This window comes from Nesoenas mayeri, assembly GCF_963082525.1.
Source record: "Nesoenas mayeri genome assembly, chromosome: 1".
NCBI lineage: Eukaryota > Metazoa > Chordata > Aves > Columbiformes > Columbidae > Nesoenas > Nesoenas mayeri.
In genome coordinates this window covers 106150586-106177630 of record NC_137541.1, presented here as the reverse complement: position 1 = coordinate 106177630, position 27045 = coordinate 106150586, and the positions used below count along the sequence as shown (strand labels likewise).

The 27045-nt window shown below is 44.7% G+C and overlaps 1 protein-coding gene across 1 annotated transcript in view; it reads right to left on the bottom strand.

Annotated features, from left to right (window-relative positions):
* The window catches only part of NHS (NHS actin remodeling regulator), a gene marked incomplete at its 5' end in the record, with an annotated part of 257135 nt that extends 249295 nt beyond the window's left edge, over positions 1 to 7840 (bottom strand). The window contains one exon of the mRNA XM_080356101.1: positions 7447 to 7840. Coding sequence (XP_080212227.1) covers positions 7447 to 7840 — 394 coding nt within the window. The remainder of the gene's footprint in view (positions 1 to 7446) is intronic.
* Between the last annotated feature and the right edge of the window lie 19205 nt (positions 7841 to 27045).

Here is a 27045-nt window from a genome sequence, read left to right as displayed (position 1 = left end):
TCATATTTTTTTTCTCCTCTTTGGGCATCATAACATTGCTTTTAAGAGTTCCCTGGGGGTCTCCGCTTGATTTGGGTACAATAAATCCAGGCACGTGTGAAGGAAATATGTCAGATTACGGGCTTTTTTAAACAGCCAGCACTCCCCTACACTCCATCTCTTTTGCTATCCAGTTTGGAGAGAGGAAGAGCCAGGTGCTGCCTTTAAAGAGCCACAACGAAGAACCCTGCCTTTGCTAGAATGGACAAGGAGAGGCTGGGACCAGCTTACGCCAGGCAGCAGTAAGAGCCGGCTGCCCCTCTTTTCTCCCCATCTTTGCATATCTCTACCAGACCAGCCACAATCTGATCCTTGAAACTGAAGCCACAGAACAAACAGGTAAACCTACATCAGGAATGTCAACAAGACCTGATTCTGCTGATCCAGAAGAGCAGCTGAGTGGCACCGTTGCACTGGGTATTTCTATGTGCTTCCTGAAAGTCCTTCCCTCAGTCCAAGAACATTTGAAAACTACGCAAGAGTGTTTTGGAAACACTCCAGGTCTTTAATCTTTCACAAAGGGAAACTACCATCTTTTATGCATCTAAATCAACAGGTGAATGACTTCCACATGCCCTCAGTAAGTTTTCAGAGTCCGCTTATTTCTTAATCTCCACATCTCTCCTGTATCAGCAAGGGAACTAACCAGAAGTAGAAATTACTCCATTGATTTCACTGGAAAACTCACCTTATGTTTCTGTATGAACACATACATCAAATTATAAAGGTTTTTATATAGAAGCATGGAGTTTCAAATGGGCTGTTGGATATATTTGTTAAACCATCAGATCCATAGTAAGTCTAAGTCTCTTACGGGCCTGATTCTATCTTCTCTGCAATTTTACTCCTGCATAAAGAAGATCTCATTGGTCCTAAATGAGTTAACCCATCTCCACCAGGATTTCTAATAAACCCACTGGAGACCCTTGCTTGGCTCTGGAGTATGAACAAGGAAGAAATTCCACTAATGATTATGATGAGATTACGCAGCTATATAGCTGCAGTGAGGTGCGAATTCAGCTTTGAATATGTTTGGATATCAGGCCTTTTGACTGGCAGGCTTGCCATCTAGCAACAAAATGCCCAAGCAGTTCAAACCTGTTACATCAGTTTAAGTACCAGTCGTGGGATGAAAAGCAAGACGCTATAGAATGGCAAAGGCCTTCTATACTATTAATATACCAATGCAAGGCCAAGTAAATGAGATTCAGCAAAATTTCTGAAGATTTACATCTATATAGCAGGGAGTGGCTTCAGAGGAAAATCACAGCTGTCTGCTATTCATCTGTTATCAGGCTGTGCCAGATAAAGGCCAGGGAGTCTACCTGAGCACTGGGCTCTCAGAGTCTTTCCACCAAAAGTCTCACTGACCTCTGCAGGACAAAGGATTTTACACACTGCTTTTATCTGCAAAGAGGCTGGAGTTTGCTTTCCACAAGCCAATGTGACTGAAGATGACAAGTTCCAAAGCATCACACCCCTGCCAAAGCCACCTCACAAATTCCTTCCTGTTACCCTCTATTACATACTAAATGGATGAGAAAAAAATATCTCAGGCCCAGCCTCTGAATGGTCCCATTCTTGTGTAGAAGGTCTTCTTTTGCTATTCTGTAAACAAAGATAAGGAATCTTTCTCCTAAGTGACAGTACTCTTATCTAATGGTGCTCTAGCTAATGTTGCGGTAAGGTATGGGATGCTTACATGAGCAGGTTTTTCTTCCTCTGTTCCTTTGTTGTTCTGACAGCAGTAAAGGTAAGCAGGAAAGCGGATGCTTTGGCCTCTTGCTCCTTTCGACTCTGCTAACTTGCCATCAACCCTCTGCATTTAGAAGAAGCTGAGCACTGATGAAGTTCTCCAACTTTCCCACACCCACAACTTGGGTTATTTGCATTCAAGAGCAAACTACAGTCAAGTGCATCAGAGAGGCGAGTTCTCTAACATGAACAAGTACACAGCAACCAGCACAACCCCCCAAAAAACGCAGCTAGCAACTAAAGCCAAAAGCCTTTCTTTCTTTTCCAAAATGACAAGTGAAGAGGATGTGTCATTTCATTTGGGCAGGTGCAGGACACAACCATGAGGGTGATGAATTACTACATCCAGCATACAATTGCCTTTCTTCTGGTTTTATTCTGCACTCAACAAGGCTTTGCCAATTAATAGGATTTCAATGTACAAAGATAGCTCTGAATACACCCTTGTGCCTCATGTCCCCTGGGTTACATTAGTGTGTACCTCTAAAACTTTAACTACACTTACAGTTGGATATGCTTATACACTATAAAGCACTATAATACAGAATTAAAGGAAGCTAGAAATCTGTTCTTATTTGTCTCCAGCAGTATTCAAAATATTTTTATGTAAATATATCCAACCCATGGAAGTCTACAGTTGTGCCTCAGTGCAACAGAAAATCCATACAATGAATATGGAACTTTAAATTCTTGAAGATTTTGTGAAGCTGGGATAAAGCGCTCACTTATCTACTGAACTTCCCCTTGCTTCTTTTTTCTTTCAATATGGCACTGAGACTCCCAAGGTCTTATGTACCTGCCTGAAGATCTCTGCTCACCAAAAGCCTGGGATGTCCTTAAAATGCAGCTGTATCCTGACATGGAAGCATTAAGGTTTCTACATTCCATTTCAGCAGGGATTGAGCCTTCAGTATACTAAGACAAGGAGGAGAGTAATTATCTGATGAGCTTTGGGTCCAACATATTTTTTTTTAAAATTACAGGATTGTGGCAGAAGGCACATAAAAACCTTACAATGGATTAAACATTTCCCTGTGGTGCTCAAAACCCAAACAGAAGAGCATTATATCAGGGTGCAAAAAAAAAAGGCACCACCACACACCACTCCCTAAAACTCTAAACCAGACAAAATCAAAACAAAACCACTTAAAAAGTATGATGAAACAGACTAAAAGCAAAAGTGAAACTAGCCAGGCTGTTCTCAGTAACATACTTCAAACAAACAGAATAAATTAATGCAGAGCTTAAAATGATAACGAACCTGTTCACAGCTGTCTTTTTTATCTCAATACTGACACTTTAGGAAAGAAGAGAAACCTACAGGGGAGCTCACTGCAGAGATCTGGGGGCCTCTGAAGAGCCGAGTAACCTGGGAGATCCCCACACTTCTGAGCAGCTGGATCACTGACTGCAAGCACGGAGGAAAATCAGGAATGGAAAAGTGGAGCAATGAAGATATAGCAGGCAACCTCTGGAAACGATACAGCGTTTAGAAAGACTGGCTACTGGTAACACATTGATGCTTTCAGAAAAAAAAAAAGCCTGGAATGTGTGGAATTCTCCGGGATGCCAGGGTGCAAAGAGGATCTTGTTAAATAGGGCTTTCAAAATCTGCTGCCCGGTCATTGCTGATTATTCAGAAAGCAAGATGGCTTACATCACCAGTTTCTGAAAAGTACAATATTCCACTTAGACTGCCAGATCTGTAGTCCCCTAGACTGAGAAATCATCTTTCCAAATAACAGGAGAGGCATCGAGACCTGAGTCTACACACAAATCCAGCACTTCTCCTACACTTCTGTATTACCAAGATAATCAAGCATCTAATAATAAAACTGGGCAGTACCACACTGCTCAGTTCTCCTGCAGGCAATAAGCAAACCCTAAGCAACTGCCAGACTGACAACAATCATGTTATTCCCACATGGCTCTGCTTTAGAAGCAGACCCTGGAGCTGCTCATGATGAAAAGCAGTAAAGTACTTGGAGTGGCAGAAGGGCAAAGTAGTTAGTTTAGGAGCTGAGTAGGAAAACATTTCTCACCCTTGTTTCTCTTCCAGTCAGAGGGTGGGGAAGGATTCATATTTGCAAGATGCTAGCTGGCCAGAGGCTTATAAGAAAGATGAAAGGACAAGCAGCATCTGGGAAGGCAGAGGCGAGAGACCTTGAGTTTTTGAAGATGACCTGCTTGTGACTGTCCAGAATCAATCCTTTATTGTGCCTAACAAGATTTTTCGAATCACACTTTCTGAACAGTGCCAAAAACAAAAGAGCAACACATAGGTAAATATCCTCACCAGTAGCTCAGCAGAGGAGCTTAAGTACTTTCGTGAAGCAAAGCATACACAGTCTTGCAAATGTTCACCACTTCAATAGCAACATAGTTGAGAATGTTAATGCCTCATGAAAATGACAGCAGTAATGATAAGCATTACTGGAAAAATGTCGTTTTTAATTAATTTCAATTTTCTGTTAATATTCCCGGAGCCCAACATAGATGTTTTATTCTAATGCAACAATATATAACTTTCAATATAAAATATAACATGCTAAACTGTACAGTATGCTATTTTCAAGAAAGCTCCTTTCCTGCTCCCCTTCCCCTTGGTATCATCTCTGCGATTGCCAAGGAATAGCATTCTGACCAAGGAATGGAGGTAGGGATGCCTTACTAACCACTGGCTCCAGTAGTTCCTGAGATGGCATTAGCCCATTATTTCCTTTTCCTCACCCAGCCTATGCCTTCACAAGGGAATCTCAGAATCCAGCTGCCTTATGAGGCACAGAGAAAAAGGCCTTCCAATGTCACAGCTCAGTATCTAGGGCATGTCTGGTAGCATTATTCTCAAATCACTGTGCTGCACTTGGTGTTAGAACATCAAGAATATCTCACTGTGGCAAGGTACCCTAGTAGTTTTAAACTGAGTCCTTAAAAAGCATGTTCTTGGGCTGAACTGTTGTGGACCTAACATACTGTACACAGCATCTTGGTCAATGTGCCAAGCTGCCCAGCACCTCCAGACTCCTGATATGTAACAAGCTCTATGTGACCATTTCAGTCATACCATGGGTGCAGTGGCTGCATACTGGTCACCAACTCGCTCCTTGTAGTGCAAGTCCAAAACTCCAGCCAGTTCTTGGTTATTCTCAGATGTGTCATTTGGGCTGGACAGCCAAAAGACAGCCCAGAGGCCACCTTATCATGCTGATGTTTGCCAGAGCAGGTAGAAGTCAGTATGCCTTAGTGTGATGCTGGTAAGCTCCTGGGCAGACCTGTGACCACCTGCAATTGTTCTTTGGTTTCAAAAGAACAACTGGGTGCAGTGCTTTGAGTGCAACACAGTCAGGAGTTAATTTTGTAGGCACTTCATGCTTAAAACAAACATTAGCATAGTCTTACTGAAAGTAATAATAAAGCAGAAGGTGTCAGCCCATAAAGGAGACATCATGCTATGATTATATACTACAACGAGGATGGGCAGTTCACCGCTATGCAGTTTTATCTGGCCCTTGGAACAGTGAGCAGTCTGGAGGCCAAAGGGAGGTGTTGCTGTGGACATGTATGGATTTGGGGGATGTGAGGAGATGTGCAGAATGGTGCTGTTCAGGTCCAGGTCTCAGCTGAGACATTCAGACATAGAGCTATGTAAATGCAGTTGTGCTGGTCCAACACTGGATGGGGAATAAAAGCAGCCGGAGCATGCAAAGAAGTTGTCTGCTCACACACATTGGGTCGGTATGGAGACTTTAAAGCACATAATGCACAGCACTGCATGGAGAGAAGTGATGAGGACTGGGCGATGTGCCTGTGAGTAGCTGTGTAGCTGGAAGAGAGACACACGCCTATGGGAGGATGGATAGTGGCAAAGCCCAGCACTGTGGAAGAGCCCTTGGCTGGCCAGACCGAGGGACATCCACAGCTCTATCAGTGCCACTCTGCTGTACATTATACAGGAGGGAAGAGGAACAGCAGGCAGACACGGGGAAGATCATGATCAAAAGTGTCTCCCATCCTAAAGAAAGAAGGATTTAAAAGAAAACAGAAGAGCACCAAAGAAGCGGATTCTGCATTTATCATCACAGGGGGAAAGCCAGACTCTCTAATTAAGTGCATGACATAATTGTGCTGCAGTATCAAGGTTTTGCACTGTGATTTGAAAACAAGCTGCATTTGCACAATCCAGAAAGAAAAAAAGCCATACAGATTAGAAAGGCTAAGCTCTGCTCTCACTTACATTAGCGTATACCCACAGTTAGTTACTCAGCTCAAAAGACTTACAGATGAGAATGTGATACAAAGAGTTTCATTTCCTCAGACAGTTCCCTCACTACATTGGCCAAGCTTGCTTCTCACCACAGTTTCCAATCACAGCCCAGCACTCTGCTCTGATTGCACGCTCGTCCTGAAATCACAGAAAGCCTCCCTCGGTCTGATCTACGGTTGATGTGTATTAATATATCACCAGCAAAGTCACTCTATAGCTGCCGAAGATTTAGTTTAAATACTGCTGAATACTTAGGCTTGATTCTGTTAATCAGTACAGCTTCAGTGATCCTAAAAGAGTGACTTATATTTCCACACCCCTCCAAAGGGGAGAAAACCCAGAGCACAATTTTTTAAATGGCACGTTCATTAAAAACACCTATAAGAGGGCATGTTCTCATCTACCCCAGTGTAAACTTACTTCACTGTGCTTACTGAAGGTACTCGAGATCTAGAGAGGAACAGCAGAAGGCAAAAACTAAGCCAAACTCTCCCTGGAAGCTATCACTTTTCCTAAACCAGATATTAAGAGAACAGGATCAACACCAACCTCTGTTATTCTAGAATTCCAATCCACAGCCCTACCTATCAAAAAAATACATATTCGCAAGCGCTCAGGAAACATATGCGCCAGTGAGAGTACGAAATCATTACAATGCTGTGAACAGGAGACATATTCAGCAGAAATCAGCAGCTGTTAGGACTACGGAGCCTGTCACCGCTGTTACAGTTCGGGTGAAGAAGAAGCAGGATTCAAGCACTTACTGCTCATAACATAAATCGCATATTGCCTTGATCTTTTTCTTCCCTCCCCTCCCCTCTCCGCCCCCCCGCCGGCTCTTCAGGGCCACTCTTTAAACAGAAAGAAGTCATTAACCAAACTTCCTTATTTTATGGCCCTGAAAGTTGGTTAACGACGAAGCAGCTTTATTATTTCTACTTAAGAGCTTAAAATTTCGATCAGGAAGTCAGTGACACTTCTAAGGGGACGACAAACCCATCCGGGAAGGGGGACAGGCAGGCAAAGGGAGAAAACCCATAGATGCCCGGGGACGGGGGATCATGTCTATCCCCACCATCCTCCGGGTCGCCGCAGACAGACCCCGGCCTCCTTCACGGCCAAACCCTCGGCTGCAGAAGATGCGCCCCGAGAGCCTCGCCAGGCAGCTCCTTACGTAAGGCACAAACCACTGACATCATCCCTCCTGCCGGCATCACCGCGGCGCCCACCGACCCGACCCGCGTTCCCCCGGCACAGCACGGTCCCTTCCCACCCTGCCGCCGGGGCACCTTTCCCATCGGCTCCTACCCCAAACTTTGCACGGCGGGCTACCGGGGTGTGGCTTCCCCCGCCGGGCGCCCCGGTCCGGCCCATCCCGCGGTACTTACGCACTGCCTCCTGCTTGGGGTCGAGGCCGCGCACAGCGCCCTGGAGACCGGCGATGCGACCGTGCAGCGCTCGGACGCGGCGGTGGGTGCCCTGGATGTCAGCCTCGACCTCCTGGAAGAGGGTGCAGGCATGCCGGGCCACGTCGGAGAGCTGCCGGAGGATCCGCGAAAGGGCCACGTTGCTGACCGAGCAGAGGTCCAGCACCATCAGCACCGCCGCCGCCTCCTTCTCCCCGCCGCCGGCCGCCTCCGAGCCCTCGCCCGCCGTTCCCGGCTCCTCCGGCGGCGGGTCCCGCAGCGGCGGCTCCGCGCCCCAGCTCTCCTCCAACACGGAGGCGGCGGGTTGCCGCCGGCACAGCCGCTGCGGCTCCACGGTCCGCTTGGCGAAGGGCATGGCTGAACCCTCGGTCGGGGCTCTCCCGGGCTCCCGCGGGCACTAGCGGAGATCGCTGCCCTCCTCCTCCTCCTCCACGCCGCCGCTCCTTGCCCCACCGCCGTCACTCGCGGGCAGCCGCCGGCGGGCGGCTCATCGCGTCGCTCTCTCACCCCGCGGGGCTCCTGGGCTGCGGAGCGGCCGCCGCGCCGCCGAGCATCCGCCGCTGCTGCTGCTGCTGCTGCCGCTGCCGCCGCGGGCAGCCGGGGCGCATCCGCGCCGCCTCGCTCGCTCGCACGCCGTCCCGCTCCGGCGGCGGGTGTGAAGGGGCGGCCCGAAAACCCGGAGACAGGAATCCCGCGGCCGCGAGGAGGAGCGATCCGCGGAACCTCCCGCCCGGGAGAGAGAGCGGTGGGGCGGGGGCCGGGGACCGGGGCGGTGCTGAGCGGCCGCCGCCGCGGGGAGGCGCTGCAGGGTCCGCCGCGCCGCACCGGCAGGGGAGCCGGGGGACCCTGGCAGATGGGGGCAGCTGCTCCGGGCAGACCTCGGCCCGGCCGGGGCGACTCTTTTCCTCTGCCCCTCCCGCTCTGCCCCAGCCTGTCTCCCCTCCGGCGGGAGCACTGCTCAGGTGCGAAGAAGATGGAAAAGATGCAGAGAGGGGCAAAAGGAACCCAAATCAGCAAGGCCCGACCACTGCAGGAGGCTGGTGCCTGGCCACCACTGTCACCTCTCAGGGCACTGCAGTGGATACAGCACCCTCTGAAGTCAAGTGGATGCACTTGGGCACCCAGATTCTTAGAAGGTGTTGGCAAAATCTGGGTTCTAGTCAGACAAGGAGCACTGTTTCAGATGCAGGACAGCTGAGCTTGCTCACATGCAGTCCTGAAAACTGAACGTGCCTAATGAGGAGGCATGAAATCTGAACATAAACTGTAAATTATTGGTGGTAAATATGCAGAGCAGATACCACAGAAAGAGCTACCGTAAAAGGAGAGCCAAGTGGCTGCAAATGCAGGCCTTCCACAGCAAGGAAATATTAGCATAAGTTTGCCCACTTGACCTTGACTTGTCATCCTTGCACACATGTGTTGTGATACAGTCTGTCATTACATGACCACATACAGTCAGCTTTCAATTACCTCTGGTCAAATAATCTAAGTTGCAGATATCTGTGCTGGAGAGAGTGTTGCTTCCAACCTGGTGATGGATGCACCCTGGGCTCTGTGGGCACAGCAACCTCCTCCTGGGACAAACTTAGATGTGAAGGGTGGATATGGTTCCTTTTGCAGAGCTGGAAGTCTGAGCTGACAAATTTTGCTGGCCCTGCTGCTGGCTTTTTGGAATGGACAGTTCATGTGCCTCCATGCTCTGCCTCTGGGAAGGGGAACACACCACCCCACAGAGCTAGCATGAGTCTTAACTCAAGTTTCTAACTTGACTTGAAATGGGCGGTCCTGGCCTTGTGCTCAGAGGGAGAGGAGGGCACAGAGCCTGCGCTGCCTGCCCCAGTCTCAGTGCCGCCTCTCCACACCTCCTGGAGAGGCTGAGGTTTGGGCCAGTGGGACAGGGGCAGGGACGTGAGAACTGTCACAGTTCCAGGGGCAGTGCTCCAGCAGCACTAGCAAGACTTCTTGGACCAGAGTGGAGCTGCTTTTAAAATCACTGGGGCATTTGTACCCCATACTCCTCAGTTTCTTCTGCAGCAGGGTGTCTTTTAGCCCTGGTAATGGAGCACAGACTGTACTGCTCTTCCCACCTGTGGGGAGTCACGGCACATTATTTATAAGCGACTGAAAGGTATTTTACTATTTCACTTGAGATTCATAAAGGAGGAGAGTGTGGTTAAGTTTTGATGCTACAGAAAGAGAGTACCAGTTGTCCACACTGGTGGGGGATCAAGAGAAATGGACCACATGTGTCAAACCTGTTGGAAACAGCATTATAGCACTCCTCAGGCAGGGGCAGGAACTGCCTCTAGGAAAGCATCTCAGACACTCCTCCTACCTCTTTCTTGGGCACCACACTGAGCCACTGGACTGGGCCATTCACAACAAGTAAAAGCTGCAAGAGGCAGGATTTTAGACTGTGCCTTACCACAGCCTTCTGTTTGCATGTAATGTCTGACCAGAACAGGACAGGAACTGTGCAGCTCTCTTCCTTCCCTTGAAAACAATGCTTTGGTTCTTGCAGGGTATCCCTATTCGTCCTCAGCAAAGCTACCAGGAGCCAACACTTGCTCTGCTTTTACTTTTCCAACTTTGTTACTACACATTACCATAGGCTCCATGGTCTCTCTCCATCCCAATCTTGGAGAGGTGCAACTCACCTTGAAGACACTACTAGTCCCATGAGAACTGTGTGACTTCTGTATGTAGCAGCACAAAATGCACGCAGTGCAAATCCACGCATGAGTGGACTTGTTTAATGGAAGCAGGTCTTGCCAAGTCTGTGCATCTCCACCATACGGAGGATATCTTCATTTTAAAGGCCTCATTGCATTTTTGTCCTTCCCTCCATGAGTGCGGACGTTGCCATTTTTCTTAGTCTTTAATTGCAAACAGAATAGACTCCATACATAGCTTCTACCAGGCAGGTAGAGATGACATCTCAGTTTCCTTGGTCAGAATACAGCTCCTATCGTTGCAGGTGCCAGAGGGTCAGGTAATGCCTTGCCCCAGTCACGCACCTACTGTATTTTTTCCATCAGTAACATTGGGTGGTGCAAAACCAAATGCAGCAGCTTCTCGGCAGCCCATGGGGTTGCTCTTGGTGTGTCAGTTCAACAGCAGATATAGTAAGTGGGAACAGTCCCAAAGGTTAAACTCAGCCTCAAGGGATGAGTGTCTGGAGGCTCCCTCTGTAGCTGAAGGAGAGGAAAAAAATTCCATGTGGGATTTTGCATGCTTAAAGTTGGGCCTCAGCTCTGAAGTGCCCCTCAAAGGGGCCTGTCCCTACACACTGACTGTAGGGGCAGCCCAGGGAGGATAACTTCCCTGGGATGAAGTTAAACCTCGAGAGTATTCCCCAGGGTATTAATTTGTGAATGCGTCAGCCTTGACCAACCTTCCGCATCAGCAGATTTCAAGAAGCACTTACAGATCTCAGAGATTAAGACATGTCAGAAAATATATCAGTCATGAGCGGAATATGTGAAACAGTTCCTTATGTACTTATTTATGGCAGGAAAAGCCTCCTACTGGACTGTACTTCTTTCTCACATGTGCATGAGCCTTGGTTGCCATAAATTTAGGTTGGGATGCTGCTATGCATGGCATTGGCTCTCACCCATGGCAATGAAAGACTGCACAACAGTTTGCTTGAGAGACACATAAAATATGGGGGTGGAACAGTGGGCAAAAAGTGTAGAAGGAAGGTCCTACTTGACCTCCCACCAGTGCTGCTGCTGGCAGGCACCTGGTCATAACCCACAACAGCTGCTGTGCAGGTTCCCAGCCCCACACCCCAGCTGTACTCATCCCCTGGCATGCATTTGCTGCTGATATCCTTGCTGAGGTAGGATTTTACAACACCACCAGCTAGGGGATATTCAAGCTGATGAAGACAGAGGGCAGGACCATTGGCAGATGAGAAGGAATCTGTTTTCCTGCTGCAGCAAGCCACAGGAAACAGGGAATTGGGATTAGGCAATCTCACCAAATTTGGGAGGGCTACTCTGGCCTGCTGTAGTATGTCTTGTTCTGCAGAGCCAGAAAGGGAGGAGAGGCTGATTAGTGCTGTAGGCTATTGTCATTTCCTCCCCTTCCCACAGCAGTCAGGAGAATGCCTTTAGGCATCATATTAATGAAGTTGTGGCCTTTCGACCATAATGTGGCATCTGTCATCACTGATGCTAGCTGCGCCACCCCCTCTCCCCCCCGCCCCAAAGTATATCACTTACTTATTCTCAGCAAAGATGTCACACACAGAACATTGCCAAACCTGTACCCACTTAGGCTAGCTAAAAGTATTCTTGTTCGGAAACTCCCTTCAAGGTTCAGCTACAATTCTGCACTTAAACCTGACAGTGACACATTCATTGATCACACCAAGACCACATTAAAGGTAAAAGCCCATAAGGCAGGAAGGTAGCACAGCCAGGGCCATTGTCTGTGAGTCTGGATCTGCTCATTTCAGATTCTCAGCCCTGCCAGTTTGTTTCATCAGGAACGTGTTAAGACCATGTCCAAACCATGGGGCATTAAGATTTTAGCTGGGAAATACGTTTTCTGAAGAGGATGCCTGGGTTTGAATGGCTTAGTCAGGCAAAAGGCTGGTAATTCAGCTTTTGACAATACATCCTATGTTTCCCAAAACACTTTTCTGTTTGGGACATGGAGTTAATTTCATCCTTCAATGTGATCTGGCCTTCTAGGGGAATACTACTAATGTACTGAGGCACACATCTTCTTATTTCTAGTTCCATATGAATTTATTGGCACAATCAGCTATAGAAGCGTTGACAAAGCATGCAAGAGACTGCAAGTCTCTTCAAGGAGATGTTACGTGAACAGGTATGGATAGGTACAGATATGAGTACTGCCCATTCATCCCTGCCCCTGCGATCGCTCCCAATGCTCACAAATAGGCCATTGCTGCCCCTTTGCCATCACCACTAACCCCGTGCAATCTGAATTTTCTTTTTTCCTCTAGGCTTGGGCACCCTTTTTCCTCACTGCTCTTTGAAAAGGAGAATTTTAGGATTCTCAGTAGGGCTATTTCCCTCACACCTCCTGGTGAGGACACGTACAGGCATTAGAGCAGTGATTGTGTTTATCTCTCTCTCCTGTCCAACTGGATTTCCCCAGGCACTCATGTGCTGTCACCAGCTTACACTGATCCAGCCTGCTACTGCTCTTCCTGGTAGCTGTTAATATTTGTATTAACATAAACCTTTTCACTCTTAAACTATGACCCCACTGTTTTAGTCACTGCTTTAAGGAGAGGAAATGCAGGGCCTGCAGGAGTGAGTTTTATTGGTAGAAAAAGGAATAACTGGACTCCACGTGGTGCTGCAAATCATGGAGTGCAGGCAAAATAGAATTTAAAAACTGCAAGCTAACTCACTTTCTCCAAACCCTCTTAATTATAGTTGTTACAGCGTTTACTTGTAATCAGAGTAGGAATGACATTTCAAACTAAAGAGTGATTATTAAATTGACACTTCCTTTAGAATGTGCCTGAAGTCAAGGCTGACATGCTAATTGAATTTTATTAGTAAGAAACGCCTGTTTTAATAACAAAACTTCTTTATCTCTCTAGCAAGTTCATGTTAAGTGCACACCTGCTGAATGTTTCCCATCACTGCTACCTGGCATTGCTAGCAGAAAAAAACCTCATTGGAGCATCCCCTGAACAGCAAATGCTGTGATTTCCTTTGATACCAATATTAGTTTCACATTCATGCATCCCATTGACTGCTAGCACTGAGAGATGTCAAAGCAGAAAAATGAAAGCTGTTTAAATACCATTATCATTTAGGCCTTTAAAAATAATAATGGTTAAGAATGTGCAATAAATCCAAGACCAAATCACAATGAAGTTGGGATTTGCTGGCAAACCTCAGGGTCTCTCAAAAACCACTAAATGGTTCCAACTGCTCTAATATTATGGGTGTAAGCATCCACACCATTATCCTAGAGAATATTGATTCTTGGTTTGTTGTTTCAGAAGAAGGGAGTTGTGTAAAGGACATTTGGGATGCCTTTCCTAGACTCCATGCCAGAACACAGGACAGCAGAGTTACTGTGCTGCTGGAGTGGCCTCCAGCTCCAAGCTGGACTTCAGGGAAAGTAAGCTCTACAACATGGGCTGTGCTACCTTGTTTTAGGAAAGGGCAGGTGAGTACTTCTTCAGATGTCAAAGCTCTCAAACTAAAGTCCAGTTCTATTTTATATAGGAGGAATCTTCTGATGCAAAATTGCCAGTGACCTAAGCTGAAGAACAATGATGCCTGTCTGTCTCCAGCCTGTGCAGAGAAGTGGTTAATTTGATCTCTACAGTCCCAAGTGGGAACATCCAGGATGACAAAAAGTTAACAAAAATGGCTATATCTTAAGACACCACGATAAAAGAACAGGCAGACAAAAAAAATTGGCCTTCTTTACAGAGAAATATGATCTACTCTAGGGAAACAGAAAGGAGAAGGAGACATTTTACTTGCAGTGTGAGATCCATCCACCGTCTTTGTTGATCTGACTTCTTAATTACACTTGATTTGATAGCAGTGGGGGTTTAACCTGCACATTGTGGGTATTTTCACTGTTCTCTTTAATTTCACCTGCTGGCATCAGGCAGTTTGTGCACATCAAGCCAAGTCTGCAGTCTTGATTCAGGACTCAGCTGACCTCAGCTGACATTTTGCCTGTATTAGGACAGTGGAAGCAACAGTAGTGTCAAGAAGAGCAGATTTATTGGGAACAGAAGATGAACACCCCATCATCCACGATGATAATTTGTTCAATATTAATAACACACACTTTTACACTTCCCAAAATAATTTGGCATGTGCTCATTGTACACTGAATGTATTCTAACTCTCTATCATGCTTTCTAAATGTGGAAGTCATTTCAAGTTTCTGTATTCTGGTGTCAATCCAGCTTGTAGTTCATGTCGCCAAGACACGGCCAGTAAAATGTCACTTCCACCCCTTATGCTCGTGGTGAGGAGCTGAGGAAGGACCTACTCTGGGAAAGGCCAGGCCAGGTCAGTGCCTCCATGCTTCTCACTGCTTCCCCCAGAGGGGAGGAACTTCAGTTTGGTTGGGTGGGTATTCAACTTGCCTGTACCTGTCTGTGTTGTGGCATTGCCTTATCTCACTCAGCCCTGGATGCTGCTTGGAGACCAAGCTAGTTTTGCATTTCTGAGAGAGGAAGACAGGTCCACGTTGCAGCTTTCCTTGCAGCGCCTCATGTCAGCCATCCCCTGGCGGTTTTAGGCAAGCTCCTGTCCTTGTGCTCGCTGATGTGCATTCCAGCAGAGAAAAAGCAAGAGTGAATCAGGCTCGTTTCACCTTTCCAGTCTTGTGAGGTAGAGCGCATTAAGGTCTTTTAAGCCCTGGCCTGCGGTGTGCAGGCTATATTGCAGCTTGGTGTGGCAGTGCTCCAGGGGTCCAAAATAGCAAAAAAATAAGGAGAAAATCAAGTTTGAAGACCACTGGGGCAAGGGAATGCAAAAGTTAATGCTGCTCTGCACGTACTCTTTCCAGCTGTATGATTTCCATTATGAATAAAAGTTTGTCTGCCAGGAGTAAGTCTTTGATTTTGAAAGGAATCAAAATAACAAAAGATAAATAATTACTTAGTAGGTGGGCTAATTCCTTCTTCCACATCTTTGTCCACGACGAAGGCAAAAAGAGTAGCTTTACACTCAGTGGCTTGGCAGTGCTTCCAACCCTCCACCAACAGAAGGGAAAGGCACCCTAAACAGTAATATTTTAACTCTTACTGTAAAGCAGCAAAAGCTGCCCTTGAGCAGGCTGAATAGTTCCTACATGTGACAGTACCAGTGCTGGAAGCAGAGCCACCAGCCCAGCTTTTAAGAAAATCTTCATCTAAATAATTTTTAGTTTGAGGCCACTTGTGGTCTCATCACGGCCAGTCAAATCAGCTTCCTGTTTTGTTTAACTAACAAGTTATACTTTAAGTGCTCTGAAAATGCACCATAATAGGAAAAGCCTGACAAAGTAAGTGATTACCGTTTCAAAGGAAAACAACGTTTATAGAAGCATAATTAGTCATCTGCTCTTAAACCAGAAAAATATGGTAGAGAAATTGAAAAATTATCTTTGGGGTTTGAGAGAGATGGAGAAACACATTAAATAATGGGGTGTCATTAGAATCTGCATTTATTTTAAGGATAAACAGAGCTATTATACAGTTACCCACCTTCATATCTACTCTTTCTGTGTTCTAACTAATGAACTCTGTTCCTCATGTACAGAAAACAAAACAAAACAAAAACAAACCACCAAAAACAACAAAAAAGGAAACAAACAAAAACAAACAAACAAACAAAAACACACACACACACAAAAAAGCAACAACAACAAAACAACAACCCAGCCCTATCCTGTTTACAGTTGAGCTGCAAGGTACTTAAAATTATTACTTCAGATTTTATACATCAAGTCTGTCTGCTGGCAAGAGGAAAACCCTCTCCTATTATCTAATTATGGCTTCAAGCAGCACTAATGAAGAAGTTGCTCAGGCTGGGGCCTGTTCTCTCTTGTCTGGAGGCGTCGACAGCGAGTCTGTGGTTGTGGTCAGGCAGGAGCAGGGAGGGAGACTGGGTGTGCGGGCACAGCAGCCTGCAGGGTCAAGTTCAGCACAAACGTGGAGTCAGGTCCACATCCCCAACCTAGGACTGCAGCCTTGGTTTGTGAGGCTGAGAGCCCCATCGATACCTCCTTCCCTCAACGCCCTTGGCTGGGATTTGTCTTGGGGGCAGCTGTGCTGGGTCGGGGATGGAGGTCTGTGTGTTTGGAAGAGGTGGGATGTAGGGTTGTGCCAGCACAACCGCGGCACGTGCCGACAAGCCCGTTCCTGAAAACAGGCTGCGAGCCAGGGCGAGGAGCTGCTGCCCGGCTTCAGGGAAGTCGTGTCTGGTCGGTGAAACTCAGGTTATATCCACTGAAATCAAATGAGCCGCCCATACCAAAGTAAAATAAGGTGAGGCTGGTGGCAACTCAGGCTAGTCAAGCCAGGCTGTGTCTGCGCTCCTAGCAAGGACTGAAGCATGTCATGGAGATCACTTACTTTGCCAGTTTGGTTTAGTATCACAGATGCAACAATCTAGCTGTAAAACCCACTGTAAAAGCTTAACACAAAACTCACAGCTGATCTCTGTGCTGCCATTCCTGACCTGCTGTAGATTCCAAAGCTAACTGTTTTAGGGTTAAGTGTGATAATTTTCTAAACACTGTTGAAACTGTGGCATGGACATACATGTAGTCACACCATAAAGAATACCGAGTACCACAGGGAACAAGCTACCAAGAGGAATCGTAAGGAACTCTATTGATAGCTGGCCTACATGAAGAGAACAGAGACCCAAACTCAGATAAGTGTTAATGGGGATTTTCTTCTACATCTTATTAATGTCTGAGATGGAGAATCCAGCAAAGCTGTGATTTATTTACCATAGCTGCAATCAAAGGATACTGCATAACTTAGTGTTCTGGCACTGTGGAAGTTATTTGCAATAATGAATTTTTAAAATTCTTTGGAGAAAAGCGAGTGCATATTCCCTTCCCCCATCAAATAAAAAAAAATATTGCAGAGTAACATTAAAAGGCTCATTAAAAGCAGCCAGGGAAAATAGATTACAGAAACTTCAAAGACTGACGATACTGGTTAAGAATCAGCTCTCTTTTTCAAAGAAAATATTATTAGCTAATCCTTGAAATTTGGTTTTTGGCAGATGACACAGTATTTCCTGCAGGTGCAGAAACAAGCAAGTATTAAAAGAGTTTTGGTAATGCACAAAAAAACTTCCCAACTAGACTTAGGGTTCTATCTATTCAAGCCAGCCTGAAAGAACTCCTTGATCCCTCATACATGTACTGAAACGTAGCAGCATTTCAGGAGACTCCATCCTCCATGAAGCTGTATATCTCCTTTACTGAGGAAGAAACTCTGTTAAAGTAATGTCTTTTGTTTTCTTTCTTTTCTTTTTTTTTTTTTTTTTTAGAGGAAAAATAATACCTTTATTATTTCTAATAACAACAATAGCAGCAGAACTAAGAGAAAAGTCAATGCAATGAACAGCAGAAAAGCGTCTACACATAGGTTAACAATTGCCCTAATAAAATACCACAAGCATGCAGGCAAACCTCGGTCCCCACCACTTTCCTGCTTCCATCAGTTTGGAGATGCTTTGACATATTTTGTCTTTTAAGATCTTTATAAGGTCCCTTGTGTGTGTTTTTGTGCTTTATCCATGGCTAAACCCAACTCCTCCATTATGTCCGTGGTTATCAAAATAGACAAGGCCAGCCACATCTCTCTCAAGTCCTTTGTTAGGCTCAGGTCCTTTGGCTTTGATTTAAAACCTGACTGTCTCATAATGACAATTTTCCCACTGAGACTTTCACCTAAAATTTGGCCCAAAAGAGGCTCAAAGCTATGTCTTACTGTTCCCATGGCAACCAATTTCTTGAAGTCAAATAACTGGGCTTAAGATGCCCTGGGTCGTTAGCAACCTGAAAAGGAGCACCTGAATCAATAAAGGATGACAGAGCAGCAGCAAAATTTGCAAGGAAACTTATGTCTATTTTCTAGTAATCCAAAGAGTTGTTACGTTGCTATTCATTTTCAGATACACTCTGAACAACATTGCTTATAAATTCGATGCAGAGACATACAAGTGTATGAAATTCAAACCACAGGACAGCCGCAGTTCACAACTTGTAGAAAAGAACCCATGGGAACCTGTTAGTTCATGAAGGCTACAATTAATCGTAGACCCATGTCTGTGTACATTAGGGGACATAAATGTTACAGGGACACGGTACAGCTTACCGATTTACGGGGTACTTTGCACCTGAAGGAAGTATTTTGAAGTGTTCTTGAGATCCTGAATATGGTATATAGGCACTTGCTTTTGCTAGTAAGAGGCAGCTTCTCTTGTTACTTACGAGTTCATCCTCTAAAGTACATTTTGTCCCCATCATGGATCAGATATACAGCGCTGACACCTAATATCAGAAAACTTGACACAGTTACAATTGTTAGTGGAGCCACATGTGTATCTACTGCAAAAGAGCCACAAGATATCACAATGAAGAGTTAAATTTGTTCAAAAACGAATATTTGCTTATGTCAGATCTCAGGTCAGTTTGCAATGAACAGAGGAGAGGTGAAGAGACAAAGATAAATATTTTCGCCAGAATGACTTGTCTGTTTTAATTCAGCATCTTGAATAACTAGGTATTTTCCAAAACGTATTTTTAATTAGAGCTCTCTGAACTATGTGGGAGAGCTGGGACAGGAGGTGGAGTACAGTTGATGACACCAAATGGGATTAATGCAGCATTATTAAACAGGCATCACCAACATTATACAACTATGAATCAAAAAAACCTCAAGACAAACGCAGGCACAAAACCCACCTAGGTACACATTTAAGCCATTGCACAAGTGTCTTGACAGTCAAAGGCTTCTATTATTGGGCCTTATTACTCTAATTTCATTGACATTTACACAGATGTGTCAAAATGCCAGCTGAAAAGTTTAATACTGTTGAAAGAACAAGAAGAGTCAGAAGATTTTTTTTTTCTTGTTAGAAGAGAGGTTTAAAATAAGTTGGGTGTTACAGAATATTTATTGCTCAAAGAAGAATAACCCAGAAGTTAGCAAGTGAAATACGTATTTGTGGAAATAAAAAGGCTACATCTTGAGTGTAAGGCATCTGAGCAGAGCTGTATAACTTGTTGTAGTTTTCATTTCCTTCACATAGATTTACTTCTCTCTGTGTGACAGCAAAACGATGTTGGGTATAGTGTAGGACCCCTCTCTCCCATACAGACTCTTCACTGTGGGCAGAGGCCCTTGAGGGCAGGTGGGGTAAGGAGTGTAGAGAGAGGTTGCAGAAAAACCACAGGCTGGGGGGTGTTCTGACCCTAATGTGAGTGGTTTAACTGTGATTATAAACATAAGAAAGGTATCTAGAACCCTCTGTTCTCTCTTAATGTTTTGGGTCAGTGAGTTGTTGTTGCTAAGATCAGAATCACACTCTTAAAATGCCTATATCTGCCTCTGCTTTATAGAGGCACTGTCTTGCTAGTTTGGACATCTCAGTTGCAAACCAGCAGCAAGAGTCACATGTGGAATGAATCTGGGCCCTAATATCTCCCTTTTGGAGCTGGATATGCTCACAGTATATCTCAACACATTCTGTATTAAAGATATGAGGCTTTCCAGTAAACTTTCATGGAGTCTCTTGCTCTTCTCATCTGGAACACAGAGAAACAATGACCCCTGGAAGATTTTGAGGGAGCATGAGATATATGGGGGGAAACATCAGAAAATGAGAGTGAACACAATGAATTATAAAAGCCATGGTGGTTATTAAGTACCTTGGTTACTTAAGTCAATCTAGCTGGGTAGGAACAGTGAATAGGATAACCAGTTGACAAGAGGTGGTACTGAATCATCCTATATGACTTTTTACTGAATGGAAACTTTTTCTGAAGGCATTGTAGCATCTGTTTATCACTCATTATGCTCATCAATAAAACACCTCTCTGTTCATCAGCTGAAATGGCAGTTCAATTGGATAGTCCACCTGTAAGAGTGATCTCAACACCTTTATCACAGACCATTGTACTTGAAGCATTACCTGAGAGTTTTATGTGGATTTCTCTGTGGCTGCTATTGCATCTGTTGTCAATGTTAGTTTCCAAATGACATGTGCTTATTGCTAATTTAATAAAAACATCTGGCTTAGTTAGGAATATTTACTCTTTTGCACCTATCTTGACTGCAGCCAAAGCTGTACAGGCAAATAAAAACATTCTGAATACCTGAATGAGAACCAAGAGCACTCTCTCCGGTTCTTTACAGTGTAGCCCATGCTACCCACACTAGGCTCCCTCCTGTGCAGGATCAATGATGTTGCAGTGAGGCTGTGTACTGGAGGATGTGTCAGGGCACTGTCCAAATGAGTGATGTGGGACCCAGGATATTTAGGGCTATACTACTTTTGGAATTATGTCTAATCTCTCACTCAAAAAAAGCTTTGATAATCAAGAGGAAGGAAAAGCATGAGGAAGTATATTTTTCAGCTTTCTTCCTACAACTTTACCTACACTTTTTACTATTTTAACATTTTTCACAGTGCTGAAAACCTTACCACAAGGCAAAATGTCTCAAAAATATTTTTTCTGCTTCAAAACTAGATGCAGGATTCCAGCCCTGTGAGTCTGCCTTGACAAGCATACAACTCTGAGCATTGTAAAGTAAAATCAAATTGAAGTGGCAATTCAGAAAAATCCATGTGTAGAACACATTAAAAATTCACTGCAACATCACTAATCAAGTATAAGGTCTTAGGTTACATGAAATGAGTTACTAAAACACAAATTGTTCTTGAGAGCTACTTATCTTGCACTCCATAATTAATTTAATACCTTAGATGAGGAGAACAAAGGTTAAGGCTCATTCTCCAGTGGGGGTCACTGTTGAAGAATAGCCTCTAATTTTTCTGCTATGGAAGTTCAAACACACCATTAAAACTCTGTGAATGATCCATACAGCTCATGCCAACGTATTGGAATTTGACTGGAGCAGTTCACAACAACTGTCAAAGTGAATCCTATGTAAAGGCAAAGTGTATGGGCTATAGGAAGTAAATTATCAGGTAATTAACACTCTATATGCATAACAAAAAAGTGAAAGGAAAGATGAGAGGGTGGACAGGTGTGTTTGACCTCAGATCAGGCTTGACCAGAATGCTAGGGGTGTGGAATAAGGAGTTACCAAGGCAAACTAGCAGGCCTCCTTCCAGCCAGGATGGCATTTAGAAACCTTCATGTCCTGTTTAGCACATTTCATGGTTACAAAGCCTTTTCCCCCAAACTTGCATCAACTTTTAGTAGAAATGGAAAAGCAAAGGACCTCCAGGTTGCAGCTTGGACATGTCTCCATACTCAACCACAGCAAAGTGCATTGACCAAGTAATGTTGCAGGAGAAGGAGGGAAAGGTTTAAGAACTGAGTTGTGCACTGCAACACACAACTGCTCCCTTGTTCTCCAGCCTTTTTGGGCTTAAGGTTTTCCGAGCAAGAGCCTAACACAGCTATGAAGAGAGAAATGAGTTCCCATGTTAGTTTTGGTGTGAACTGAAGGGTGCATGGGGCTATATCTATATGTCAAGGTCATGTGGCACAGTTCCGATGGCTCCATTGATGTCAGGCCCTTCATTCCAGATGATTATTGAGTTGCTTAATAATGTTGTTCTGAGTTGTTTAATAATGATGAACAATACATGAAATCAGCATTCTTGCCTTTCTGTATAGCTAGGCTGCTTTTGTACCAGCTGACTGGCCCATTGACTCTACTTTGGTCATATCAGTGTAGGCCTGTATCATCACAAGTATCACGTAAGCCCTGAATCTCATCTCTTTAAAGATACTTACTACTATTAACGGCTGGTATTAGATTTCTTGCTGAACCTGCTCTAATGCTTCCATTCTGGACCAAAAACTCCCATAAAACTGAAAATAGTCCTTTAGAGCAACACTGCTGTTACATGATATGTTGTTTCGCAGCAGCATGATCTTTATACCTGGTTGTATTCAGATTAACAAGCTGCTATTACTGTCTGCTTACAGAGGACAGCAGCAGACTTTGGACCACAGGGGACAGGTAGAGTTGCAGGCAGATCTTATGTACAGACATCTACTATTAAAGGCATGGTTTTAATAAAATAAAATAATCATATGCACTGGGTTAGATCTTTTGCTCCCAGAAACTGGGGTGACACCACTGGAGCTCTGCCATTTTTAATAGCTAACATCCAGGTCAGAAACTTTCAGGCTGTTAAATGGGGAGCAGGCAGTTCTCCCCTCCACCCAGCATCAGGAGGGGAAAAGAGAGGAGGTATTCGAGTACAGTACCAAAACTAAAGATGTTAATATCTGCTTGAAGGGATTATGAAATTTAGTTTTTTACAGTTCAAGGAGCAGCCCCTGCCACTCTTAATCATTCCAAGTAACACTTCACCGGGAATAAGTTAAAAGACCTGTTGGTTTCAGGGAGTGCTTCAAATAGACCTACCAACGGTGGACAGAGCTGGAGACATCCAAAATGCAGACATGGTATTTCCAACATACTACAAATGTTTTGTGTATTTTTTAGCCACTAGTATTTATCAAAGTCAGCAACTCCATAATACAGAGGAGAAACCTGAACAGCAGGAGAAATGCTGTTCATTTGTTGTTGAGCTGGGACTGAGCTCTGCCTTCTGCACCACACTGGTTTGGACATGTCCGTGCACAGGGCATGCCTCCATCTGGTATCTGGAGACGCTTTATTAGCCACAAGCACAAGAGAGATCAGGATTTCAGGAAAACACTGAAGGACCTTTAAGAAATGTCATCACTCTGACAAATCAACGCCATAAAGAATCAGACTTAAAACTGTTCATTTTTAGAAAAGGAGTCTCTATTTAAGAGGAAAACTGCTGGCAAAGTTAATTCAAAACCTAAGTATGTTCATATAGCTGTAAGCCTCATGCTTTGTTTAATGCTTGCAATCTCAGCATCTTTGCAACTGCAAAATACCAGTTCTTTCACTTCTGTGCATACCCGTGTCCTTTCATGTCCTTGAACCTCCTTTCCCTGTTGCATCTAAGAACTGTAGTGTGTCATCTGATGTTCAGCTGTGGTTAAATACTTGGTACAAAAGGGAACATTAGTTGCAACACAAGGTATTTAATCTGGAGGACTTGGATGTGGTGTATGGAGAACTTGCATATGATAAAGATAAAAGAAAATGTTCCTTCCACCTCACCTGAACAGATGTAAACGTGTGACTTCATGATGTGCTTCTGTTGCCCTCTGTTATAAAATGAAAGTTGAATATTTAATTTTGCTCCAATTTTAGCATCATCTCCACAGATAATACAGACCACTTGACAGACTTTTCAAGAACACCTTTTTTTTTTTTCCATAATGTTTATGGAAAAAGAAATTTGTCACACTACCTTGGAAAAGGCGGTTGCTTTGTTGACCAGATGCCAAACTGAAATTCAGACATGGATGGCCAGAAATAAGATTTACTTTAATCCTACTAATCCTGAGCTGTTGATTGGTACAAGGCACCATTATAGCTGGGTAAGCTTCCCAGGCTTATAATTTGATTCTGTTTGGAGTCATGAGATCATTTTGGATTCTCGGTTTTTCCCTTGTAAAGGGCAATATTGCTGCCTCGTGTTCCATTTTCTGCTACAAACAATAATGAACAAAAAAAAAATCATGGACCTTTGCCAACAAATGCAAAAAACTCAAGGCAGGTGGTTTGCTGAGCATGGTGATATGCTCTACCAGGAAGAGTGGAATGAGAAGACATGGGCCTGGCCTTTAGGAGGTTAGCGGTCTGCCCAGTTAATTATAGAGTCTTCTTATACTGACCTCAGTGAAGCTCCAAGTCATCTTCAGAAGCTGAAATCATACTTCCATCAGAAAGGCTTACCTTTGTTTTTTTCTTAGGGGAAGAGGGGAAAACAGGACTCCTGAAACATTTTCTGATGGATTTGAGAACTACCAGAGAGCTGGTGGGACCCTATTGATATTTATCTTCCATTTAGAAGTGATTGACAGACTTCCACGGGTCTGTGGATTACAAGGCTCGAAACCACTCTGGACATGAAGCGTGACCCCATCCCATTAGCAGCAGTGACCTGTGCACCCACAGAGGGGTCCTGTACTCAAATCCTGGATGCTCACACTACTGAGCTGAAGAGCAAGTAGGGCCAATGTACCCAATGTACTCCACGATGCAATGTTATCAAGGTAACACCATCATGCCAGTAATTAAATTTGAGTTGAAATAAAAAAGACAAATATTCAGTTTTAGGCTTAACTTTATCTAGGGGCTTGTAGACAAAACTTGAAAGGACAGTATATGAGCTGCAAAAAGCTTCTGAGTCATAGTTTCACCTAGAAAAGGTGAAAGTTTTAAAGAGGTGAGAACAGTGGAGTTACGTTGATTTTTACTTTAAGATGTCTTCAAGGATTTACACCTCAGAGGGCTTTTTGTGACTGTGACTGTCTTTTTTTTTCTGTGTTCATGGCACCCCTGCAATGGAGCCTGCTCTGTATCTGAGGCTTATAGATGCTATGGTGATACAGACAATAGTTGGTAGTAAACAACACAACCTCCTACGCAGAATATCTCTATAAAGCAGATGATTGAGAACAGTTATTATGACGTTTTTTAGCAGTGGATGCAATTAATTTGTTAACATTTCCCTCTAATCTCACAAAGAAACTGAACAACATGGAAATATAAAACTGGTAAAAAACGTATGTTATTGATTCATCTTAGCGCTAAGATGTTATCCATCACAGAATCACAGAATCACAGAATGTTAGGGATTGAAAGGGACCTGGAAAGATCATCTAGTCCAATCTCCCCGCCAGAGCACGAACACTTAGATGAGGATACACAGGAATGTGTCCAAGCGGGTTTTGAATGTCTCCAGAGGAGACTCCACAACCTCCCTGGGCAGCCTGTTCCAGTGCTCCGTCACCCTCACCATGAAGAAGTTTCTTCTCAAGTTTAAATGGAACCTCCTGTGTTCCAGTTTATACCTGTTGCCCCTTGTCTTATCGTTGGTTGTCACTGAGAAGAGCCTGGCTCCATCCTCGTGACACTCACCCTTTATATATTTGTAAACATTAATGAGGTTGCCCGTTAGTCTTCTCCAAGCTAAAGAGACCCAGCTCCCTCAGCCTTTCCTCATAAGCGAGATGCTCCACTCCCTTAATCACCTTTGTTGCCCTGTGCTGGACTCTCTCCAGCAGTTCCCTGTCCTTCTGGAACTGAGGGGCCCAGAACTGGACACAATACTCCAGATGTGATCTCACCAGGGCAGAGAAGAGGGGAAGGAGAACCTCTCTCGACCTACTAACTACTTCCCTTCTAATCCACACCAGGATGCCATTGGCCTTCCTGGCCACAAGGGCAAAGTGCTGGCCCATGGTCATCCTGCTGTCCACCACGACCCCCAGGTCCCTTTCCCCTACACTGCTGTCTAACAGGTCATTCCCAAACTTATACTGGAACCTAGGGTTGTTCCTGCCCACATGCAAGACTCTACACTTGCTCTTGTTACATTTCATTAAATTTTTTCCCGCCCAACTCTCCAGCCTGTCCAGGTCTCGCTGGATGGCAGCACAGCAGTCTGGTGTGTCAGCCACTCCTCCCAGCTTGGTGTCATCAGCAAACTTGCTGACAGGGCACTCTATTCCCTCATCCAAGTCATTGATGAATATATTGAATAATACTGGCCCTAGTACTGACCCTTGAGGCACTCCACTAGATACAGGCCTCCAACTAGACTCTGCCCCGTTGACCATGACTCTCTGGCTTCTTTCCTTCAGCCACTTCACAGTCCACCTCACTACCTGATCATCTAGTCCACACTTCTTCAATTTAGCAGCAAGGATGCTGTGGGAGACTGTGTCAGATGCTTTACTGAAATAATTCATCATTTATACTGAACATCTTCACACCTCTTAAAGGAGAGTCTTTTCATCTGAGCATGCCCAATGCATTCTTGAGACCATGAAGTCTTTCCAAACATAATAAAACATGCCATGCCACTGTCACCAAGGCAGAAATGAAGAACTGTGTAACTGAGGTTAATTGCTGTAGTGGTGGGATGTGTAGCATTGATCAACACCTCCATTTACTGGTGTTCAGCTTAACCAGCTGTTGTCACTTTCCAGAGGAAAAGGTATTGAATTATCAACAGAAGTAGTATTTGAAAAACTGTTAGCTCGGGGATTGAAAGATGGCTGGCTGTCTCCTCCAGAGTCCTGCATCCCAGAGGCAGGTTGTGATAAAACCTTTTTTGGAAAGTGCTACCTGGCAGAAATGTCAAATAGAAGCAAAAAGGTGAGAAGCAGCATCTCCCAGCTACCCTAGCGTTTGGGATGCAACAGGAGATAGAGGTGCCTGCATCTGTGAGAAGCTGCTAGAGGGGAGCAAAAGGAAGTGGCATCCTGGCCCATATATCTTAGCTTCCCAAATGCAGTGCAGGGAGTAGTCTCCTCAGGGACAAACAGCCTACACCTACTTGTAGGCCTGACTCTATGCTGCTGAATCAGTGCAAGTCTCTGCGTTGGTAAGTGCAAAGCTGATTCCAGTGGTAGGAACTGGACAGTGTTGAAAAGACAAAGAGCCTTCTAGCAGCTGTGGTTACCTAAGCAACAACAATATTCATGGTTAAGAGATTGCCCTATTATACTGGAAAAGACATCCCTGAACACCCTTTGTTGCAACAGTATTGTGCTTGCAAGGAATTGTTACAATGGGATCAGGGAATTGCTCCAGGAAGTTGACTGAACTTTTAAAATTGCTCTCCTAACAACTTGACTGATGAGCTCATTCTCTGGTTGTACAGTGGACGTCTATGCATCCGTTTCCATCAAGACATGGGCAGCTTGAAGATCGCTCTGATGTCCTAGCTTCTTGACTTCTGATTATACACAGCTTATATT